A 25,263-nucleotide genomic window follows, 5' to 3' on the forward strand; every position below is an offset into this window, starting at 1 on the left:
GTAGTTTGGTTTTACACTTTAATTTTGAGTGTCACTACAAATCCAGACCTCCATGGGTTGATAAATTTGATTTCCATTGATCATTTTTGTGTGATTTTGTTGTCAGCACATTCAACTATGTAAAGTATTTAATAAGATTATTTAATTCATTCAGATCTAGGATGTTATTTTAGTGTTCCCTATATTGTTTTGAGCAGTGTGTACATATATATATATATATATATATATATATATATATATAACAATGGGGAGAACAAGTATTTGATACACTGCCGATTTTGCAGGTTTTCCTACTATCAAGCATGTAGAGGTCTGTAATTTTTATCATAGGTACACTTCAACTGTGAGAGATGGAATCTAAAACAAATTCCAAAAAATCACATTGTATGATTTGCAAGTAATTAACTTGCATTTTATTGCATGACATAAGTATTTGATCACCTACCAACTCATAGACCTGTTTTTCTTTAAGAAGTCAACCTGTTCTCCACTAATTACCTGTATTAACTGCACCTGTTTGAACTTGTTACCTGTATAAAAGACACCTCTCCACACACTCAATCAAACAGACTCCAACTTCTCTACAATGGCCAAGACCAGATAGCTGTGTAAGGACATCAGGGATAAAATTGTAGACCTGCACAAGCCTGGGATGGGCTACAGGACAATAGGCAAGCAGCTTGGTGAGAAGGCAACAACTGTTGGCGCAATTATTAGAAAATGGAAGAAGTTCAAGATGACAGTCAATCACCCTTGGTCTGGGGCTCCATGCAAGATCTCACCTCGTGGGGCATCAATGTTCATGAGGAAGGTGAGGGATCAGCCCAGAACTACACGGCAGGACCTGGTCAATGACCTGAAGAGAGCTGGGACCACAGTCTCAAAGAAAACCATTAGTAACACACTACGCCGTCATGGATTAAAATCCTGCCTAGCCAGTCTCCAGACCTGAACTCAATAGAAAATCTTTAGCGACTCCTGTGGCGGGCTGGGTGCAGTGCACGCTGACCAGGTCGCTAGGTGTACGGTGTTTCCTCCAACACATTGGTGCGGCTGGCTCCCGGGTTCAATGCCCGCTTAAGAAGCAGTGCGGCTTGGTTGGGTTGTGTTTCGGAGGACACATGGCTCTCAACCTTTGTCTCTTCCGAGTCCGTACGGGAGTTGTAGCGATGAGACAAGACAGTAACTACTAACAATTGGATACCACGATATTCGGGAGTACTCTGAACCATTGAATACATTGCAGGTAAGGGGATGTTCACACCTACGGTAGCTGGGCTATAAAGAGTCTATTGTCCTGATAATCAGGCTACAAGTGTTTGAAAACCTGTTTTCCATAACTACTGTAAATAAAAACACAGCATCTTGTTTATATTCTTTATTGTAACCACAATGTCACAAATAATTTGTACCTTTCCAATTACTTTTAGAGTTTGGTTAATTTGCTTCATATTTGATTAATACTATTGTGTTTATATTCCAAGAAAAACAGAAAAACCTTTGGGTTTCCGTTTGGATGGAATTACGCTGTACATCGTGGCGGTCGGGTGTAGGCTACACAGTACTGGGCTATTTAGCTAAAGAATCCCTGTGTCATGTGCTGGCACGTGGGAGACCAGGGTTCAATTCCTCAACAGGGAGGAAGGAGTAGGCAGTCCTTGTAAATAATAATTAACTGACTTGCCTAGTTAAATAAAGGTTACACTAAGAGCATAACATTTCTATATCATATTTTTAGTCTAACCAATACCCAAGCGGAGATTCAGTCAAAATCGAATTGATTTAACAAGACCAGTCCCCATGCTTGTCTCAGAGCAGCACGAAACGGTGCTAAAATAGTTGTAGGCTAATGCTTCAAATCCTATTGCTTCTAACTTCAATATGCTCTTTAAATAAATAAGACATACACCACTTTTAATAGCACATTACTCAACAATAGTGAGACTCATGTCGCTTATGATAGGCCTACAGTATATATTGAAAAATATGACGTGACTCTCCATCAATAATTACATATAGAGGATTGGCGGTTTCTAAATTAAAACCAAAAGCCGCCTCATGGGTCTCCCAACACGGGTATCTGTAGCAACACAGTTTGCATTGCGATACGGTGACTTAGACAGCTGCGCCACAGGGGAGGCCCCATCCACAAAGTATCAAAATACTGAGATGTGTTGGTAAAGGTATATTATCCTGCTAATAGCCCATATTATAAAACTGTACATGGTGTTCAGGTCAGGTTGACCAAAACATTTATTTATTAAAGACTACCAGAAAGAATGTTGGTACTTATTTATTTTGATCCAAAGCCATGAATGAGTGAGTCACTCAGCTTTATGTAGGTGCCGGCTATTTGACTGTGCCATCAACTTGATACTGTATAACGATATTTCAAGTTATTTTGCAGGTTTTTAAAAATAATTAGGTGAGCGTTTGTAATCTGAATAAAGGCCAAAATAATATTTGTACAGGGAAAAACATTTCTGTTTTTAGAGGGAGAGAAACACTGGGCCAATTGTGTGCCTGCATATGGGACTCCCAATCACGGTTGCATGTGATACATAATAATAATAATAATCATACTTAACTTAGAGCCTAACTTAGAAATACATTTGATGATAGAATTTTCCCGCTGACCTCCATCTAGGCAAGTATTTTGTCCAGATACCTGCTAGAACAGCGGGAATGTTTCCCTAGTCAGCGCCATGCAATGCCCCTAAAAGTGTTGCAGTGGATACAGCTGTAGAACTGCAAGGCAATCCCATTGTGCGCCACTCGAGAGCCATGACCAATGTATATTGTCCTCCAGATATAATATATATTTGAGAATATCCAAGGGGCATTTGTATAATTCTAAATTAATTATAATGATAATCGCTTTGTTTAAAAAATAACAATATTTTGGAGATGATTTTGTTATTTTCAAATAGGATGGCATGAGTATTGAACCAGCATTTGTAGCAACACAGCTTGCACTGCTATGCAGTGTCTTAGTCTTTGCACCACTCAGGCGCTGTAAGACATGACCGGTTGGGAGTGGACTACAGTACTACAGTAAGAGCAAAATAATCCTAACAAAACAAAATTATTCAAATCTTAGTGTAACAACAGTTTTAGTATTTAACACTGAAGTTGTACACAGTTATCCTTCTCTATTTAGGTTTATGTCACCCATTCATCCAGTCAGTTAGAGACAAAGTAGGACCCAAAAGCATAATCAGTGCTCTAAATCCCCCTTGTTACGCTGGTCTGGCGCAATGAAGTGGTGACGCAGGGTACCGTACTAACCCACAAATTACATCTAAGTACCGCAGCATAATCACAAAACTGTTAGTGGAGCAGCCACTCTATGTCTGGTGTCTGAGCCGTTGAATTGCAGTTTTGGCTGTTTGATTGCCTTGCGCAGGGAATGACTGCCGTGTTTGTATCCTGCCAAACCTTGCTGTGGTTAAATGCGGTGCGTCGTGCTTTCAGTTTTGCGCGAATGCTGCCATCTATCCACCTGCACTTCACAGAGTTGTGAAGGTGTACATTGATCTTGATCCTCCTTTTCAATAAATATCCAAGGTCTTGTCCTCATGACATGACGATTAATGCTTGAAGAAATATTCTCACTCTTATCCATAATATTCTTATCATGTAGGCAAGCCTACCCGCACAGCCTACCCGCCCTGTATTCGTGAGCCTTTGGCTCGAGCACATGTGCCAAGGCCAGAGTATACACATTTGCTATATAACCCAACAGTTTGTGACAAAACTATTAATAGAGTTGAAAATACGATGGAAACTTTCGTTTTTTATTAGGTACCTGAAAAATGATATTTTGTGTGCACTGACTTTTATCCGCAACAAGTCAGTTTTGTGGAAACACACCACTGGTGGGAAAATTTGCGTTTTAGAATATTTACATTCAAATTTGTCGCCAATTGGATGGAATCCTAGCTACTCATCATCTTACGACGAAGATGACAACACAAACCGTTTCAACTTCATTTTTCAACAACATCAACAATATACCTAGTCTAGGACATTACCAATTTAAAAACACCAAAAGCAATTCAGTCCAATCAATCAGTGTGTGTGTGTGCGTGTGCACGCAAGAGAAAAGAGAAGGAAAAAAACATGTTGATTTACCCTACTTGCAGAAGAATACCATCCTCCTCTCTTTCATGCTGAAAAAGGGTCAATGACTCTGTAATACAGTATCCTCCTCCGCTGGACTTAAGTTCATACAGTACACCCTCTTCCATTTAAATGTTTTTGTCTCTCTTGTCCACAACGATTGTGTATGTAGGTTTTAATCATTTTCAGACAGGAAAATGACCTTTCAGCTGATGTACTTGTAACATGAACTCCTTCAGTTTCTGTTTCAGAGCACTGCTCTGGAAGATTTAATATTTATCCCAGTCTGGCTCAATATTGATCTGATCAAAAACCATGTCCAATGATCTCTGGCCTTCGTGCACAGCATGCACTGCTCTACTTTTGAAGTTCCAAGGAGTGGCACAACCTCCCTGTACCTGAATGTTATCGTCAACCTCAGTAAGCATGCTTGTCTTTTTGCATGACTGGGTAAAAAAGTTATGGATGCAAAAAATATATATATATTGCTTGTCCCCTGTCATAAAACTAAATGTGCTTTGTGGCAGCGTAGCCTAGTGGTTAGAGCATTGGACTAGTAACCGAAAGGTTGCAAGTTCAAATCCCTGAGCTGACAAGGTACAAAATCTGTTGTTCTGCCCCGGAACATGCTGTTAACCCACTGTTCCTAGGCCATCATTGAAAATAAGAATTTGTTCTTAACTGACTTGCCTAGTTAAATAAAGGTCAATAAAATATTGACAGCAGCTTTTCATGAGCTCCTGAACCCCACCTCGCTGACCTCTCTTGCAGCTGCCCCGTTGTAATTCTGGCAAATGAGTTTGGCTGCTTGGTTGCGTATGCCAATAGTTTGCATTACAACAGCAGTGATGGCCTCTGCATTTCTCTCTGCACTCACAACTGAAAACCCCAGGAATCTCTAGCATATGACACCCTTATTTGTCATGTAAATAGCGTGCTAGGATTGTCAAGTGACATTTGCAGGACATGTCTGTGGTGTCATCCTCCTGGCTGCTATGAGGATGACACCATGGCAGTGTCGAACACTGCGAATGCATTGACGCGAATACCGCAAAATTGTTGCTGACTCGTCGTGCTCGCTGAAGGCTTTGCCCCTGCCGTCCCAAGTACATTACTGCGATGGCCAGCTTCTTCAGACTGTCTCTGTTTTTCTTCACCTGTTTGTTGTGCCTCCGGACACTGATCACTGCAGCCTGGTTCGAGAGCCTCATTGTTTCCGGACTCGACCCAACAGCTTTAGTTTCAGGCTTGCCGTAATGTGTTGTTGTTTTTTTTGTCGGTTAAGGGAACTGCCCAGGTTTGCAAGGTCAGAAAAACTGTGATGGCTTGAGGGTTGTTGAGTGAACATGTGCTCTTGTCAAATAGAATATGCTTTGTCCATGAATACACGCCACTGACAGAAACAAATTGCTTTGGATATATTTAGATTATCAAGGTGGTGAAACTACACCATGATCAATTGACGTCAGTATTTCAACACAAATATCCAGGAAAATAGTACAGTGCCAATTATACAAACAGCAACACATTTCCAGTTTATTAAAAACACAAATATAACATTTATTGGACTTGAAGGTGAGGTGAGTCTGAAAATACAATTTCGGAAAAACACACTCATGAAAATATACAGAATGCTCAAGAGGGGGTTGTTAGGTGCAGGGACATTTTGGTCTTAAACAAGGGATATTTGTCCCAACTCAAACGGTGGAGAACAAAGCAGAGACCCTACCTCCCGGGTAGAAGTCTTTTAAACATTTATTTAACTTCCTCCATCTCTCCCTCTCCTTCCGGTGCCCAATTTGTTTTGAATGTGTCAGGATGATGACACGATGTCCAGAAAGTGCAACGTTTTCCAAACCTATTAATGTGAATGGCAAGGTCCCCTTGTCTGAGATTCTTCTCTCTCTTCTCTCTCTCCTTCCCATATCTAAAACTAACTTTCATTCCGGTGATCAAAGTGTACCAGCGTACGACACGGCGCTCCCCAAGGATTTGACGTTGCACGGCCTCCTAAAGGAGGTGACCGCTAAGAAGTACATTCTTCTCTCAAGCAAATAGGTCTTTATGAATAAGTTATTACTGATTATGACTTCAATGCCAAGGAAGTGGGCGGTTGAGGTGAGGGTTGGAAGAGAGAGTGGGGTTGTTCTTAGTGTATAAAGTAAACAATCCTTCGATGAATAGCAACTATATTCCCAATATTTAATCTGGTTTTCCTTACTCGTTGGGAGCCACAGTTGACAGATGCTTCTAACTTCGAGGAATGTTTGGTGTTCAATATATATTTCATTTTGGTTGTTTGTTTTTCCCCATGTAAAACATAAATAATTTTCTTTGCAGCTATAGATGCTAGCTGAACAGCCCTTCCCCTTTGCACCATGCTAAGCTTGGTTAGCCCGTAGCAGCCTAGCCAGCTATTGTGGATCTGTCTTGGGGAGAGTATTTATGCTTTGGCTATGCTAGCGGTACGTCCTTGCATCACCCATCACTTAAACTACAGGCACTTAGGGTATACTGTATATAATGCTGATACAGCTATAGTGATACAGCAAATGGATATTGTGACTGGTCGGCAATTGGGGTCATTAAATAAATTCATATTCACGACGGAGACCTCATTTAATTTTCCAATTGATTTCACTCTGACACCCATTCAACATGCACAGTAAATGTATGGTTCTTTACAGTTCATCATATGGTCTTTGAGTAATTTGAGGCTAAACATGTATATGCCGGCATCACACAGTGCTGTTTGGCCTATGTAATGCATTCATTACACACAGGGCCATCCCAGACGATAAAGAACTCAATTGGAATACTACTTTCCTCTAAATTGCTTTGACTAAAAAGACTTGGCTTAATGCAACACCGACTGTCATGAGGCATTTAAGTACATAGACCTCATAGAGCTGACTACAACAGATAACATAATCCATTAGCTATGGGTTCTTTTCTACTGACAGCGAAACTAATACAAATCTTTAAATTGTGTGCATAAAGTCCACATATATAGAAATGCCCTGACAATTTGCTATTTTAATATAGACGGCCATATTTGAATATGGAGTGGATGGAGTCGAAGTGAAATGCAATCAGTCGGCTCTGTGTGTGTAATCCTGACCAGGGGCAGAGAGGAGGATGAGGATCTCTCCATTAATGAGTTATCAAAGCCCGGGCAGATGGAGGACGAGCTAACAGTCTTAGTCATTAATTGAGTGACTTACTAATAAGACCAATAAAGCAAGACTAATGGGTGTGGGGTTGCAAGCATCATCGCATAAGCTTAGAGATCAAATCATGTTGGCTGGTAGGTGTGTGTGTGTGTGTGTGTGTGTGTGTGTGTGTGTGTGTGTGTGTGTGTGTGTGTGTGTGTGTGTGTGTGTGTGTGTGTGTGTGTGTGTGTGTGTGTGTGTGCGTGTGCGTGTGTGTGCATGACCGGGTGGGTGGGTGTGTCCCATCTTTTCAGGGCTATTGGCTCGATCTTAAAAGTATGCCAATAATGCTAATAATGATGAGGCCGGTAATATGATGCTTCTCCTGCCACGGCCCTGTGACTGCTGCATCATCCTCCGCAGCTGCTGCACTCTTCTAACACAAACGTACTGTACACAGACACACAAACATATTGCCATGGATACTGGCTCTCAATGATTAAGTCACTGATATTCACACTGTAGGCACTACTCAAGCTTAACTAGTCACCAGATTTCATTGAATCTGAATTGTAATTTCCTCAGTAAGGAAAAAATAATAACAATGCGCCTCAAAGACTAACAAGTTAGTGTACTTGTACCCCATAAGTTCCTGACACCATTCCATTAGAAGCTGGCACATACTGAAACAGATGGTGGATAAACACATAGGCTGCCCAAAGTTCTGTTGTGCTACAGTGACTGTGTAAGTGTTACCATTTAAATGAGATACAAAATCTACAATATATATTTATGTGTGTGTGTGTGTGTGTGTGTGTGTGTGTGTGTGTGTGTGTGTGTGTGTGTGTGTGTGTGTGTGTGTGTGTGTGTGTGTGTGTGTGTGTGTGTGTGTGTGTGTGTGTGTGTGTGTGTGAAATCAATGATGCAACAGAACAGTGCAATTAAAGCAGCTCTATTCCATTCTATTCTATACCGCTACGTGTGAAGCAATCTATTGGACATTATATTTACTATGCTCACATGGAGAATCAAACACACTCCTTGGACTGGGCCAGCTCATGTGTATAGGAGCAGAACCTGCGAATGTACTACTAGATGGAACGGATGTACTACTAGGTTATACTGTGTATACGGTCAGGGAAGAGGAGTAAACAAGTCAGGAAAATTAATGAATTGAATTAGAACCTGAAAGGGGAAAAGCCTACACTGCAAAATGTGAAATCTATCTTATTTCAGGATATTTTTCTTAATAAGACGATTAAGGTAAAGTATAGTGAAGTAAGATCAATTTTACTTTTTGTATTAAGACTTTAAAATGTTTTTAAATAACAAATGTATCTGCTAATAATGTTGGTACGAAATAAAACTCACATTTTAAGTCACTCAATATCAGATATTTAGGCTTGCTTCGATTTCACAGTTTGCAGTGTAGTGCCCCATGTTCAGTATAGGGTATGCATGAGATTTGGAATGTTCAGGAAATGGCTCAAAAAGCTCAAGCTCTCCACAACAGAGGGCAGAGTACAGAGTGGAGGCATCAGTGTTACCACAGCCTGTGTCCTTATTAAGTCCTAGTAAAAGGTATTCTGCTCCTGCTATGGCTCCATATTGAAGATATTTTGGTTTGCATCCCAAATAGCACCTTATTCCATATACTGTATAGTGCACTTCTATTTATAGTATCTCTTCTCCCATGTTCAATTGGGTTGAGATCTGGTGACTGACACACACACACACACACTCACACACCATATACAGTGCATTCAGAATGTATTCAGACCCCTTCACTTTTTTCAGAATTGTGTTACGTTACAGCTTTCTTCTAAAATTGATTTTTATGAAGTACTCAATCTACACACAATACCCCATAATTAACATGTAAATAGAAAAATAAAAAAACATAAATACTTTACTTACATAACTATTCAGACCCTTTGCTATGAGACTCGAAATTGAAACAGGATTGTGTCGAGGCACATATCTGAGGAAGGGTACCAAAAAATGTCTACAGCATTGAAGGTCTGTGGTCTCCATCATTTTTAAATGGAATAAATGTGGAACCACCAAGACTTCAAGACGTCCAGGCCAAACTGAGCAGTCGGAAGAGAAAGTCCTTGGTCAGGGAGGTGACCAAGAACCGAATGGTCACTCTGACAGAGCTCCAGAGTTCCTCTGTGTAGATGGGAGAACCTTCCAGAAGGACAACCATCTCTGCAGTACTCCACCAATCAGGCCTTAATGGTAGAGTGGCCAGACAGAAGCCACTCCTCGGTAAAAGGCACATGACAGCCTGCTTGGAGTTTGCCAAAAGGCATCTAAAGGATTCTCAGACCATGAGAAACAAGATTCTCTGGTCAGATGAAACCAAGATTGAACTCATCGGCCTGTGTTTCAGCGGCAAGGACTGTGAGATTAGTCAGGATCGAGGGAAGGATGAACGGAGCAAAGTACATAGAGATCCTTGATGAAAACCTGTTTCAGAGCACTCAGGACCTCATAATGGGGTGAAGGTTCACCTTCCAACAGGACAACTACCCTAACCACACATCCAAGACAATGCAGGAGTGGCTTCGGGACAAGTCTCTGAATGTCCTTGAGTGCCCATGTGGCATGACTCTCTCCTTGGTTGGAATCAAAAGGAGACTTTGCCAGAACTCCAACATCCAAAAGTGAATAATGAAACAATATTTCTAACATAAAGAATGTGGGAAATTATTTTTGGGGATCCAAACAATAATCATGTCATATCATTTAGCAATTTCTGACGTCATTACGGATGGTTTAACACAATACCTGTCACTCTGAAAGTAGACACGTCCGAGTTGCCAGGTTTGCATCTAAATGTTGTAAAACTTAGATGATGAAATATGAAACTATTTGTGAAAAGATAGCAATGTGACTTTAGCTTTCTAAATGAGATAATTAATTTTCAGAGAATCTTTTGCCAAGTCAGTAACCACGCCCATGTGAGCACAGACATGATGGAACCATCCTCCAAGGTGAGTACTTAAAGGACTCGCTGAAAAATTAACATACTAGACCAGAGAACGTGAGGACGCAGTCCACACGTTGAAATGGTTGCAATTTAAATTAAACTGACCAGACAGCGTGGAGCAGTGGCTACATGGCTGACAAATGATTTAAAACTACAAAACCAGAAAATGGTAAGACCCTCTGAATCTCTCGATGAGTGAAGAACGACACATTAACAGTCTGCAGCTGTACATGTTAAATAGTTTAGGAAACTCGACCGAAGACGAGAAAATAATAATATTTCCCTATCACCACTGTGTGATACATCTCTGATGGATACATTCTAACAAACACTCCAGAACAAAGAAACCACAACAACAAAGGACATTGTGTCCTCTGGTGGACAAGTCAGAGACTTCTGTTGAACTACTCCCCATAGACAGACCTGGTGATTTCAACAAAGAGACGACAAAGACATACACACGTGTTGCATTTCTTTTCTGAATGAGCTGTCGTTCATGTGTAAAATATTCATTCTCTTGAGAATAGCTTCCACATGTATGTACCAGCCCACTCTCTTTGTCTCTCCCTCTCCTTACATGCCGCTCCCTTTCCATTGTGCAACAAGCCATCTTATCGGGTTAGTCCACTAGGGACTTTTCATTGCAATATGTTAGTAAACAATAACATACAATGTGTGTGTGTATGTATCGCTGAATCATCACTTTTAGGCTAGGGTTCGTGCAGATTTACGAGGTCAACGATGTTCATAATGAGACTTATATGACGAAATTATAAATTGATGGTTGGGATGATAATGATATATTCTGATAAATTATTGAGTTAATTCAGGAAAATCATTAACCTCTAGCGACGACCAATCCCGTATCCGAGAGCGTAATCATAGCCTCAAGCTCATTACCATAACGCAACGTTTCCTATTCATGAAAATCGCAAATGGAATGAAATAAATATATTCAAACACAAGCTTAGCCTTTTGTTAACAACACTGTCATCTCAGAATATGCTTTTCAACCAAAGCTACACAAGCATTTGTGTAAGAGTATTGATAGCCTAGCATAGCATTAAGCCTAGCATTCAGCAGGCAACATTTTCACAAAAACAAGAATAGCATTCAAATAGAATCATTTACCTTTGAAGAACTTCGGATGTTTTCAATGACGAGACTCTTAGTTAGATAGCAAATGTTCATTCCAAAAAGATTATTTGTGTGGACGAAATAGCTCCGTTTTGTTCATCACGTTTGGCTAAGGAAAAGACCGGAAAATACAGTCACTTACAACGCCAAACTTTAGCTCCATAATATCGACAGAAACATGGCAAACGTTGTTTAGAATCAATCCTCAAAGTGTTTTTCACATATCTATTCGATAATCTATCAGTGGTGGCAGTTGGCTTCTCATCAGAATCAAACGGAAAAATACTGCAGCAGGAGATTACGCAATAATTGCGACAGAGGACACCAAGCGACCACCTGGTAGATGTAGTCTCTTATGGTCAATCTTCCAATGATATGCCTACACATACGTCACAATGCTGTCGACACCTTGGGGAAGCGACAGAAAGCCTAAGCTCATTCGTGGCCCATTCACAGCCATATAAGGAGTCATTGGCATGAGGCGGTTTCAAAAAATGCGGCCCTTCCTGATTGGATTTTTATCTGGGTTTTTTCCGTAACATCAGCTCTGTGGCACTCACAGACAATATCTTTGCAGTTTTGGAAACGTCAGAGTGTTTACTTTCCAAAGCTGTCAATTATATGCATAGATTCAAGGCTGTAATCAATGCCAAATGTACTTCAACAAAGTACTGCGTAAAGGGTCTGAATACTTATGTAAATGTGATATTTCAGTTTTTTCTTTTTAATATATTTGCAAACATTTCTAAAAACCTGTTTTTGCTTTGTCATTATGGGGTATTGTGTGTAGATTGTTGAGTGAAAAAAACTAAAATGTTAATCAATTTTAGAATCAGGCTGTAACAAAATGTGCAAAAAGTGAAGGGGTCTGAATACTTTCTGAATGCACTGTAAACCACCCTATGCTCCTTTGAGACCCCTCTTTCAAAGTCACTGAGGTATCTAGACATGGTAGCCAAAATAATAGGCAACTGGGCATTTTAATACATGACCCTAAGCATGAATTAACTGAGGAACCAGACCTGTGTGTAATGACCTGCTTTCAATACAATTGGTAACCCTCATTTACTTAAGTGTTTCCTTTATTTTTCACAGTTACCTGTAGCTTGGTAATTATCTTTTGGATAGTGAGAGTCTAATTTCAACAATTTAGAATATATTGTACATCACGGTTTACGTGATAGCCACTGTAGTTTATGTACTGTGATGGCTAGTTTGTTTTATTTAACTGCAGAAACCACCCATCTGTGACTTTGTGTAACATCCGCAGTTCACTCATCCTTTAATCTCCTTTCATTTTATATCTCCATCCCTACATCTTCCAGCTCGGTTTTTAAATACCTAGAGTTGTTCCAATTAACGAAATAGTTTTAAGTGAGGCTTTTTTCTCTCTCATAATCAGCTTTAGTAATGACTTTTGGATTATTTAATGTGGAAACCCAATCCCCCTTTCTAATTTACCTTAACGTATCGATTGTTGACCACCGCTGAATACCTGAAGACTTCCTACTGTGTTCAGTCTTTACTATCTCTTTTCCTGTCTCGCCATTCATTTTCCAATGACATTCAACACACAGACAATAACACAAAAAATTAAAAAATAAACAAAGTTTTCTTTGTTTAAGTTCTGCCATTAGCTGTCAACAAAAAAATGTTCAATGTCAGTGAACATCGCTGTGGATATAATCGATAAGTTTAAGGGTATGCTGTGTAACCATGGAGATAAGCTTGATGCAGGGAGACAGGTAGTTTGTTATGAATGTTCAACTGAAAAACATTGACATAACAATCTCCATTATTCTGAGAAAAAGTATGTTCAAAAATCATGCATTAGTTCAAAACTAACCTTTTGAATCTCCCATTTTATCAACAGCAAATGTCTTATGTCAAAGGTAATATCTAGAATTCATGTTATGTCTGAGTTGTACAGTTGAAGTCGGAAGTTTACGTACACTTAGGTTGGGGTCATTAAAACTAGTTTTTCAACCACTCCCCAAATTTCTTGTTAACAAACTATAGTTTTGGCAAGTCAGTTAGGACTTCTACTTTGTGCATGACACAAGGAATTGTTCCAACAATTGTTTACAGACATATTATTTCACTTATAATTCACTGTATCACAATTTCAGTGGGTCAGAAGTTTACATACTAAGTTGACTGTGCCTTTAAACATCTTGCAAAATTCCAGAAAAAGATGCCATGGCTTTAGAAGCTTCTGATAAGCTAATTGACATCATTTGAGTCTATTGGAGGTGTACATGTGGATGTATTTCAAACCATACCTTCAAACTCCTTCAAACTCTTTGCTTGACATCATAGGAAAATCAAAAGAAATCAGGGAAGACATCAGAAAAATAACCTCCACAAGTCTGGTTCATCCTTGCAATCCTTGCAATTTCCAAACGCCTGAAGGTACAACGTTCATCTGTACAAGCAATAGTATGCAAGTATAAACACCATGGGACCACGCAGCCATCATACCGCTCAGGAAGGAGAGCGGAGATGAGATGAACATACTAGGGTGCGAAAAGTGTAAATGAATCCCAGAACAACAGCAAAGGACCTTGTGAAGATGCTGGAGGAAACAGGTACAAAAGTATCTATATTCACAGTAAAACGAGTCCGATATTGACATAACCTGAAAGGCCACTCTGCAAGGCAGAAGCCACTGCCCCAAAACCTCCATAAAAAAGCCAGACTACGGTTTGCAACTGCACATGGGGACAAAGATCGTACTTTTTGGAAAAATGTCCTCTGGTCTGATGAAACATAATGCCCATCATTATGTTTGGAGGAAAAAGGGGGCGGTGGCTTGCAAGCCGTAGAACACCATCCCAACTTTGAAGCACGGGGGTAGCAGCATCACATTGTGGGGGTGCTTTGCTGCAGGAGAGACTGGTGCACTTCACAAAATAGATGGCATCATGAGGGAGGACAATTATGTGGATATATTGAAGCAACAAGTTGTGACAAAATGGCTTGAGGACAACAAAGTCAAGGTGTTGGAGTGGCCAACACAAAGCCCTGACCTCAATCCTATTTAAAATGTGTGCGTAGAACATAAAAAGTGTGTGCGAGCAAGGAGGCCTACAAACCTGACTCAGTTACACCAGCTTTGTCAGGAGGAATGGGCCAAAATTCACCCAACTTATTCTGGGAAGCTTGTGGAAGGCGACCCAAAACGTTTGATCCAAGTTGAACAATTTAAAGGCAATGCTACCAAATACTAATTGAGTGTATATAAACTATTGACACACTGGAAATGTGATGAAAGAAATAAAAGCTGAAAGAAATAATTGTCTCTACTATTATTCTGACATTTCACATTCTTAAAATAAAGTGGTGATCCTAACTGACCTAAGACAGGGAATTTTTACTGGGATTAAATGTCAGGAATTGCGAAAAACTGAGTTTAAATATATTCGGCCAATGTGTTCGTATACTTCCGACTTCAACTGTGTATTATTATCAGAGGTCTTGTATGTTGTCCTTATCCTTGAAAGCAACATGTGTGTCATTGCCCTACACTCTCAATCATGTCAAAGTTTGAATCCTGCTCTGAAGATTACACTGGAAAAACCTTCCCTTGGGTACAGTTTATCTCCCATAAGTCTTCTTACAAGAGGACAAATAAGGAAACAGATCAAACGGATACATAGACGTTGCCATTGGCACAAAGCAAGGAACAGTATATAGAGAAGGGTAAAAAACAAACAAAAAACATATTTATTGCTATGGCAATTAGCGGGTAGAGCATATTTGATCAGTTCTAGCAATTACGCTGTGTAATTGTGTTTACGGTCAGAATTGCTTGTTTATTTAGAGTAATTTTTTTTGTCTTTTTCTTTTGTCTAATCATTTTATATGTAATCTAGCACTCAACTAGAAGCTGGTTTATAATATCTTCCTCAAATGAATTGAATTGTCTTATCGATCTAGGATGACGATGGATTTGATCAACTGCAGATGTAGACCAATATAGCCTGTAGGGCTCTACAACAATGTGCTAAAACACAATAGTGGATTCATTACTGAATAGGGAGGGGAGGCAATGCATCATCACTTACCCTCTGTATTCGATAATTATGTAAAGTGCACACAGTCAACATGTTTACACACACCATAGGTATCTATATCACCAGTGAATCCAGTATCCTCGATTCAATGCACAGGCACACAAAGGAATGAGTGAATATGTGAATGCTGCTCCCAGGTCTAAATAACGTTAGACATGTGGAGCATGATATTCCTTTATCTATTTCACTTTTCTTCTGTTTCTCTGTCTCTCTCTCTCTCCCTTTCTCTCTCTCTCTCTCTCCCTTTCTCTCTCTCTCTCTCTCTCTCTCTCTCTCTCTCTCTCTCTCTCTCTCTCTGTCTCTCTCTCTCTCTCTCTGTCTCTCTCTCTCTCTCCCTTTCTTTCTTTCTCTCTCTCTCTCTCTCTCTCTCTCTCTCTCTCTCTCTCTCTCTCTCTCTCTCTCTCTCTCTCTCTCTTTATCTCTTTATCTCTCTCTCTCTCTCTTTATCTCTCTCTCTCTCTCCTCTCTCTCTCTCTCTCCTTTCTTTATCTCTCTCTCTCTCTCTCTCTCTCTCTCTCTCTCTCTCTCTCTCTCTCTCTCTCTCTCTCTCTCTCCTTCTCTCTCTCTCTCTCTCTCTCTCTTTCTCTCTCTCTCTCTCTCTCTCTCTCTCTCTCTCTCTCTCTCTCTCTCTCTCTCTCTCTCTCTCTCTCTCTCTCTCTCTCTCTCTCTCTCTCTCTCTGCATTATTCCTTCTCCCTATGTCTCTCTCTATCTTTGTCTGTGTGTGGCTTTCTCTCGGCCTCTCTCTCTCTCCCTTTGTCCTTGTCATCTCACAAGGAGACAGTGACAATGAGTGCGCTCGTCCTTGGGAGCTGAGGCTTCACTATTGACTGGCATGATGAGCTGCTTGTTTCCTTGCTCCTTCCACACGATCTCCGTAATCCCTGTGTCTTAGCCGCCAACACGACACACGTCAGGAAACCATGGGGGGATTTTGAGGGGGGTGTCTGACTGTCGACACTCATTATATCAGACCTTGGAGGAGAAAGAGGGAGCAGGAAGGAGCAGGGCGTGCCAAGATACACACACACAAACACACACACAGTCTTGTATAACTAACACAATCCAGTCCCATTCAAAGTCCTATTTTCCCTAACCTTTAATCCTGACTCTTACCCTAACCCCAAAACCGAACCTTAACCCTAACCCTAGCTCTTTACCCTAACCCTAAAACGAACCCTAGTTCCTAACTCTAAACCTAATTCTAACTTTAACACCAATTCTAACCTTAACCCTAAACCCCCTAGAAATAGCATTTGACCTTGTGAGGACTAACAAAATGTTGGTAAAATATGTGTTTGTTTACTATTCTAGTTTGGACTTATAGTATAGTAAAACAAATAAACAAATATAGTTAGACATATGCACACTTACAAATATACACACACACGCACACACACTTTCAAATACACATATGTCGGACGTCAGATACATGCACAGTTGCACATGCACGCACACACACACACACACACACACACACACACACACACACACACACACACACACACACACACACACACACACACACACACACACACACACACACACACACACACACACACACACACACACACACACATACCCACTCTAAGATGAGGTATGTCATGCATGCGCCACAGGCCCGGGGTGAGAGAACCTTTGTGGGCTCCAAAGGTTGCGTGGTAGTGTCTCCTTCCCCCCTCTCTTTCACCTGGCGTCAGAACATTTTGTGCGAGCGGAGAGCCCCCTGCTGTTTTCTCTGTTTTCTCCTCAAGCTCCTTCCCTGACAGCTCGGTGACATTTAAGCCAGTGAAGAGGGCAGAGGGTGATATCTGTCGTCTTTCTCCTCTCTCTCTCTCTCTCTCTCTCTTGCTTGGGAGAATAGTTCACTATAGTGTCAGCCTCTTATGTTATGGTTCCCCGCCATCTTTGTAAGGTAAAGACTTAAAAAGACTGACGATACACTGCACACTCTAGATGCAAAATACACTCTTAGGTCATCGACCTTAGTCAGGCATAAAAACAAGACAAGCTTGAAGCAATATATAGAGTCTCAACACAACACACTCACATGCAGTGAACCTCTATATGAAACCACAAATAATTGATGTGGAATAACAAAGATATTCTATAAATATTGATGTTTTTGACACATTTCCAAAGAGAATGTCTGGTCTTACTGCAGGGAATGCACCATCCTGTTACTGTACTGTACTGTGTGTGTGATGCAGTGTTATCTTTATTATGTATAATGTTGATTGATGTATTATTGAAATGTGCCATCGCATTTCAATATTTGTGTTGATGCAAAGATGGCCACATAAGAAATAAATATGTTTGTGCTTTTCAATTGCATTGTTTATTCCATTTCCTATGAAACTATACATTTGATGATGGGATCCTCCAGTACTGAGCTTTTGGAGAAGTATAGTGGCGTCAGGAACTGAATTTTAACTGCCTGTGTGTGTGTGTGTGTGTGTGTGTGTGTGTGTGTGTGTGTGTGTGTGTGTGTGTGTGTGTGTGTGTGTGTGTGTGTGTGTGTGTGTGTGTGTGTGTGTGTGTGTGTGTGTGTGTGTGTGTGTGTGTGTGTGTGTGTGTGTGTGTGCGCGTGTGTGTGTGCCTGCGTGTGTGCGCGTGTGTGTGTGTGTGTGTGTGTGTGTGTGTGTGTGTGTGTGTGTGTGTGTGTGTGTGTGTGTGTGTGTGTGTGTGTGTGTGTGTGTGTGTGTGTGTGTGTGTGTGTGTGTGTGTGTGTGTGTGTGTGTGTGTGTGTGTGTGTGCGTGTGCCTGGATCCTCATGCCTGTGTGTGTCTTCCCTTTCCCTCTCCAGGAGGCGGTGAAAGAGAACCACAAGAAGAGGGAGATGGAGGAGAAGATCAAGAGAGCCAGACTGGCCAAGGAGAAAGCAGAGCGCGAGAAGCAGGAGCGCCAGCAAAAGAAGAAGCAGCTGATTGACATGAACAAAGGTACACCACTTCTTCTGTCACTTCTAGAGAGAGAGAGAGAGTTTGAGAGTGTGTGTGTGTGTGTGTGTGTGTGTGTGTGTGTGTGTGTGTGTGTGTGTGTGTGTGTGTGTGTGTGTGTGTGTGTGTGTGTGTGTGTGTGTGTGTGTGTGTGTGTGTGTGTGTGTGTGTGTGTGTGTGTGTGTGTGGGGGAGGGGTCTGTGTGTGTGTGTGGGAGGCTGTGTTGGTGTGTGTTTGAGAGTGTCTGAGAGAGAGGTGTGTTGAGGGGTGCATAGCTTGAGTAAGGGATGCAGCACTGAATGGTACTTCACACTGAGCTGAACTCTGCAGATGGGAGGCGAGGCATCTTTATCACTGAGAAGAAATCACACAATTTGCACACTCAGATCTACAAAAAACACACCCGAATGTTAGCATGTGTTTTATCCTGTCTCTATTTAATAGTGAACAACAGTTTGGTATAGTATCCATATTCATATGTTTTGTTCAATATTCATATATGTATTATTGATATCGTTCTGATGATGATTGCTAATAATGATACAACTGGTGGTTTTAATCCTGAATGCTGATTGGTTAAAACCGCATTCCAGCCGGTGTCTATTCCACAAGTTACCACCGGCTAAAGCTCTGACTTTGAAATGCCTATTTACTCTGTTCCATCTGACTGCGCAATCCACTGTCTCAGCTCAGTCAGACAATTTTATTAACTTGATCTCCACTATAAAAAGCATCGAGACATTATCTGACATTTCTTTTAGCCTCATAGTCCGCCCCATCCCGCATGCGGGATCGTGACTACAGCCTCAAGCTCATTACCATAACGCAACGTTAGCGATTTCTAAAAATCGCAAATGAAATGAAATAAATATGCCTGCTCTCAAGCTTATCCTTTTATTAACAATCCTGTCGTCTCAGATTTTCAAAATATGCTTTAGAACCAGAGAAAATCAATAATTTGTGTAAGAGTGGTGATAGCTAGCTTAGCATTTAGCGTTAGCATTTAGCACGCAACATATTCACAAAAACCAGCAAAGGGATCAAATAAAATAATTTACCTTTGAAGAACTTCAGATGTTTCAATGAGGAGACTCTCAGTTACATAGCAGACGTCCAGTTTTTCCTGAAAGATTATTGTGTAGGACACAACGTTCCGTTTTGTTACTATGCATTTGGCTACCGAAACTAACCGAAAATTCAGTCACCTACACGTCAAACTTTTTTCCGAATTAACTCCATAATATCGACTGAAACATGGAAAACGTTGTTTGAATCAATCCTCAAGGTGTTTTGTCATATATCTCTTCATTGAAATGCCAGTCCTAGAAGCCTGCATTCTTCTCTGATTCGGATGGAAAAATACTGGTAGCTGATTTTTGCGCACCAATTTCCACGCAGACACCGTGCGGGACACTTGGCAATTGTAGTCTCTTATGGTCAATCTTCCAATGATATGCCTACAAATACGTCACAATGCTGCAGACACCTTGCGGAAACGCTAGAAAGTGTCCGTTCATTCCTGTCGCATTCACAGCCATATAAGGCGATCATGGAAAACGTACCCTCAAAAATCCTGTTCATTTCCTGGTCGCTCAAACATCTTGGTTTTGCCTGTAGCTTTAGTTCTAAAGGCACTCACAGTGAAAATCTTTGCAGTTCTGGAAACTTCAGAGTGTCTTCTTTCCAAAACTATCAATTCCAAGCATAGTCGAGCATCTTTTCGTGACAAAATATTGCGCTTAAAACGGGCACGTCTTTTTATCCACAAATGAAATACTGCCCCTAGAGTCTTAACAGGTTTACTAACATTTAGTTTTCAACAGCAGAGTTTCTTATAAACCTTGCTGTCTCTCTATAACATTTGCAACATTATTTCAAAATTCAAATTCGATCTCCGGCCGTCCCATAGTAATGGATGTGTCTCGAGTTGGGATGAGAAAATAAGCAGCGTTTCTCAGCCAGTCGAAAACATGTATCAGCTGGCATAGTATTTATGGATATATACAAAGAAATGTAAAATGTAAAAGGAAACGAAGTGCAGCTAGTTTGCCGTCATTTCCAACTTCAATTTGAAGTGATTGTGTCCTGACGAGATGACATTTTCGATGCCAGGTGAAATCGCGCCTCATTAGCTCGTTGTTATGGATGTATCCAAATAAATGTCACTAGAAAAACAGCTTAAACAAATGCCAATGCAGCTACTGTTGTTATTCTGGCTGCACTATTTGACGCGACTGTAAGTTTAGTCGTAGTTGGCTAGCTAGAACGAACGACTGGGTTGCATCCATAGATGCTGAACGAAAAGACTGAACGACTGGGTCGTGTCTCTGGCAACCGAACCGATAGAACCCTAGATTTGTGTGGGGACTATATCTTGTGGAAGGATGAAATAGTGTGAATAAATTAATCAAAATAACTTTTTCAATGAAAATATGCCAATCATTATTTGAATATGTTGGTAACCCGTTATATAAAATAGATAATGCCCGAGAAGCCGGTGTTTTGAAGATATATTGGCACAGGTGTTGTTCGAGACGAACCTTGCCAATATCCTCCAAACTCCAAACAATGTATCAATTTTATCTAATATTATTCATAGGGGTAGTCTAATAGTCACAGTAGTATTACTACAGTGTTAGACTTTGTCGTACATAAGAGTATATATTCAAATAGCTACTTAAAAGTAATATATTTGAACCTAGGTACTGCATTAGAAGACAGTACTTATAGTTGTCCTCCATAGTAGTTGTAGTCAGTATAGTAGCAGTAGTAGCAATAGAAATAGTGACAGTGACAACAAAGCCTAGCAGTTCCATTGTGAATCCCTATTATGTCCCTGTGTTCGTCACTGTGTTGGCTGTTGGGTGTAGCCCAGCTCAGCTCTGCGGGGTGACAAGCAGAGAGCAGGCTGTCGGCCTCCAGTGTCATGGTGGATGTAGGTCACATGTAAAGATGGGATATCAGGTCCGCTGGCTTTGTAGAGCAGACAGTTAATAAGGTTGGCACATCACACAGAATAACACCATCCTTTTTTTGCTATTAAAACATTTCAAGGTGCAAAAGGCAGAAATCGCTCTGCCATTTCCTGGTTTCTAAAATTAGAAATAGTTGTCTAATTTCAGTGTGTGTGATGAAACAAGTAGTGCAGAGAATCATTGCACCATGTTAACCACTGTGAAATACTGTATCTTCACAATAACCAAAATGTAGTTTTATAGCTGTTTGAAGCTGGTGTACAAAACTGAAAGTAAAAGATGCAAAAAACTAAACTTAAGAATGCTAAGCATGGAAATAGCACAGATAGCCCTTCTTCTTCTTATGACTTTTTTAACCATAGACGTGTAAGAGAAATGAGTGGGAAATCATTGTAAAAATGTTCACAACATTAAAACTTAATTTATTACAGTTAACAGTACGTTTTAGAGAGATTTGTAGGAAATTATTTTTCCCAACTTCCTGGTTTTGATTTGGACATTTTGTCTCTGTCCCAGCCAGGTCATTTATACAGTAGTTTATCGTTTTGAACGACTGCCTTTATCTTTCTCATAAACAAAGTAATGGTGGTGAAAACGCTATTGATTATTTCAGACAGCACAGTTATTCAGACATGGCAAAATAGCAATAGAGATCTGTGAATCTCAGTTCCCTATTACTGAGATGACATTGAGACAGGCAGAATGTTGTGCCTAGAGGCCTTTGGGGGGCTGGGAACCAGTCAGTGTGGTCTCTTTTTGTTATTTTCTGACAAACACACTGGTATTTTTTACAATCCACCAGTTTCAAATGTCACAGCTAGCCGAGGACCTTTCTGTAGCTCTGCCGCATTCAGCAATGTGACAAGCCGCTCCAAGTCACTCTCCATCACACACTGCTGCTGTTACTCTCTGTGAGATAATTGATGCATGCAAGTATTTCAAACGGTGACCCCTTTGAAAGCTTCACTTTTAATAATCCAGAATCGCTGTCTTCTGAAGACGCCTTGGAAGCCTGTCTCTCTCTCTCTCTACTCTCTGACTTTCATTCCCATTTTCTCTCTCTCTCTCTCTCTCTCTCTCTCTCTCTCTCTCTCTCTCTCTCTCTCTCTCTCTCTCTGACTTTCATTCCCATTTTCTCTCTCTCTCTCTCTCTCTCTCTCTCTCTCTCTCTCTCTCTCTCTCTCTCTCTCTCTCTCTCTCTCTCTCTCTCTGTGTTCCTCTCGGTTTCTCTTTGTCTTCCTCCCACCATCCCTCCCCCTATATTTCTAAGCAGATAGGGGGAAACAGGTGTGATATTAAAGATTTCTGCCCGAGCAGATTTTGATATCTGTTTCAGTCGGAAGACATAATACGTTGGGGAATTAAGAAAACATGACAAGGACACGGACAGGTAGCCTGGAGCCTAGGAGATAGCATGGATACTCTGCCATCCCCGTTACCCAGACTCCTGGTCTCTCCCGACTTAGTGTCTGATCATCCAGACGTTGTAATTCTGAATCCCGAGCCTTTCATGTTTCAAGGACGACGATACCTAGCAGCTTGATATCGTAGGTGGTTGGTGGTTCTGAAACCAATAAGCCAATACGATTAAATCAAAGTCGACTCGTCCCACTTAGATCGTTTTTTTCCGGCACATTCTGTACCCTAACTAGGTCCTTTTTGTGAAGAACTGGAAGGGGAATGACAGTTGGATGATTTTTTATTTTCTTATCCTGTCTAAGTGGGCCTGCGAATGGTGAACTTGCTGTAATTCAGCTTAAAAGGGGGTACAATGTTAGGTGTTCTATTTAGTGCTCTGTTCAGAACACAGATGTCAATCTATCTAGTATTTTTTCCATTGTATCCATTATTATTTTATTCTACCCTGCTCAATAGTATCAGCCTTCTTCTCCTACAGATGACAGCTTTGGGTGTGAGAGGCTCCTCGAGAGCCTCACTAGACACACTAATCACCATTAGGCATCAACAGTTTACTGGGTAAGCCAGGGTAGTAACGTCATGAGTTGGGATTATGGTTCATTGTTTAGCTTGCTAGCTACATGTCTTAACAAAAGACTCCACTATGCAAGTAACCATTTTGGGTGTGTTCGTAAATTCAGTCTGTCCATCTACTTCGATTTCGGGGTACTCTTGTCTGAGTGTAGCAGAGCGCAGAATAACTGATGAATTTATGAACACTCAACACCCGTTGAATATGGCCGGTGTCAGTAAACGTAGACACAAAAGCGTAATTAAATTGTTGCCAGCAGCACAGTTACAGTCACCAACGCTCCAGATAACATGAAAACAGCCTAACCACCTCTGCTAGGGCGAGTAAAATGGTCAGAGTTTGGGTGGGGGCTAAAGCTTAAGATTCTGAATGGGTACAGACAAAGAAGAGCTCTCCAGTAGGTACCAACATGTTCTATGGTTTTTCTCAAAAGTGAGGTTACAAGTTGATCAACTTTCAAAGCATAATTACTTTCCCATTGTTCCTCAAATGCAGTGTATGATATACAATTTTGTAGCTCTGTGTATCTGTTTTTATCCAATGTAAAAAACACAATTTCAAATTTTGCTACATTTGACCCAATCAAGGCGGTCGGTCAAAAATAGATCTCTTGGCATGATGTAAAATACATTTTCTTGGAAATTAATGCAAAGACCAACTGAAGGCAATAAACAACTTCTCTGGTACAAAACGGCCTATGTGGCATCGATATTAGTCCGAACAATGTATTTGAGTGTCTAAATTGACTACAAAGTGTAAATAGGATCATGTTTGTCATCAAGTCAGTCTCATCCAAAAAGGAGATTTGCGAGATAATTAGGGGGGGAAAATGGAGTGGAATGAAGGGTAACGTAACACTTTTCCATGAGTTGCCTATAACCTGCAGCACCCAAGTAATCAATTCGGGGCGCAGCTGCACGTGAACCAATCAGAATTCCCATGGTCAATTTGGTTTGACATACAAAATCCCTATAGGGCTAGTTATGGACCATCAGTAAATGTACATGAGACAATATTTTTCAATATCAGTAGCTCCAAATTTCAATGACTTAACCTCTATCCAACTATAAATTGTAGAAATTGAATGAGCTTTTAATGAGACCACTGTCCCATTTACATCGTCTAATTTAATGATGGTCCCTAACTAGCGCCTAGAGGCTGGTTATCCAAAGTTAAACTAACTTTGCCACAGTCGCAAACTGGCCGGCTGAAGCTAATTGGTGAAAGAAGTTGGCTAAGCTTGCCAGCTAGTCTAGACTACTTCCAGACACAAGAGACATCCATATCAAAGCACGCCTTCAAGACCCACATCTTGTTCACAGTCACATTTCCTAATGAGGAGAAATGAAACTGAGGCTGAATCTGGAAGTTCTGCCCCCCTTTAAAACTAGGCTCCCCTATCCCAGAATATATGTATCTCTGGTTACAATGCTTGCTTCAATATAATACATTTATAACAAATGTACACTATCATCACCTTCGGTGTATCCAAATATCTTCTCACAGCCAGCTGGGACAAAACGTATGTCCAATATTTTCCTGGAATGACATACAGGTAACAACCAAAATAAAGGAAACACCAACATATAGTGTCTTAATAGGGTGTTGACCTAACCTGAGCCGCCAGAACAGCTTCAATGCTCCTAGATTCGACAAGTGTCTGGAACGCAATTGGAGGTATGCACACATTTTTTCATGAGAAATTCCGTAATTTAGTGTTTTGTTGGTGGTGGTGGAAAACGCCGTTTCAGGCTCTGCTCCAGAATCTCCCGTAAGTGTTCAGTTGGGTTGAGATCTAGTGAATGAGACACTCACACACACTATGCTCCTTTGAGACCCCTCTTTCAAAGACAATGAGATATCTTATTCTAGCCATGG

General features: G+C 40.7%; 1 protein-coding gene across 1 annotated transcript in view; it reads left to right on the top strand.

Moving 5' to 3' along the window:
- The window catches only part of LOC124011136 (protein diaphanous homolog 2-like), a 610,415-nt gene that overhangs the window by 512,922 nt on the left and 72,230 nt on the right, over nucleotides 1-25,263 (top strand). Inside the window, 1 exon segment of the mRNA XM_046324198.1 lies at nucleotides 18,288-18,423. Coding sequence (XP_046180154.1) covers nucleotides 18,288-18,423 — 136 coding nt within the window.

Source organism: Oncorhynchus gorbuscha, linkage group LG23, assembly GCF_021184085.1.
Source record: "Oncorhynchus gorbuscha isolate QuinsamMale2020 ecotype Even-year linkage group LG23, OgorEven_v1.0, whole genome shotgun sequence".
NCBI lineage: Eukaryota > Metazoa > Chordata > Actinopteri > Salmoniformes > Salmonidae > Oncorhynchus > Oncorhynchus gorbuscha.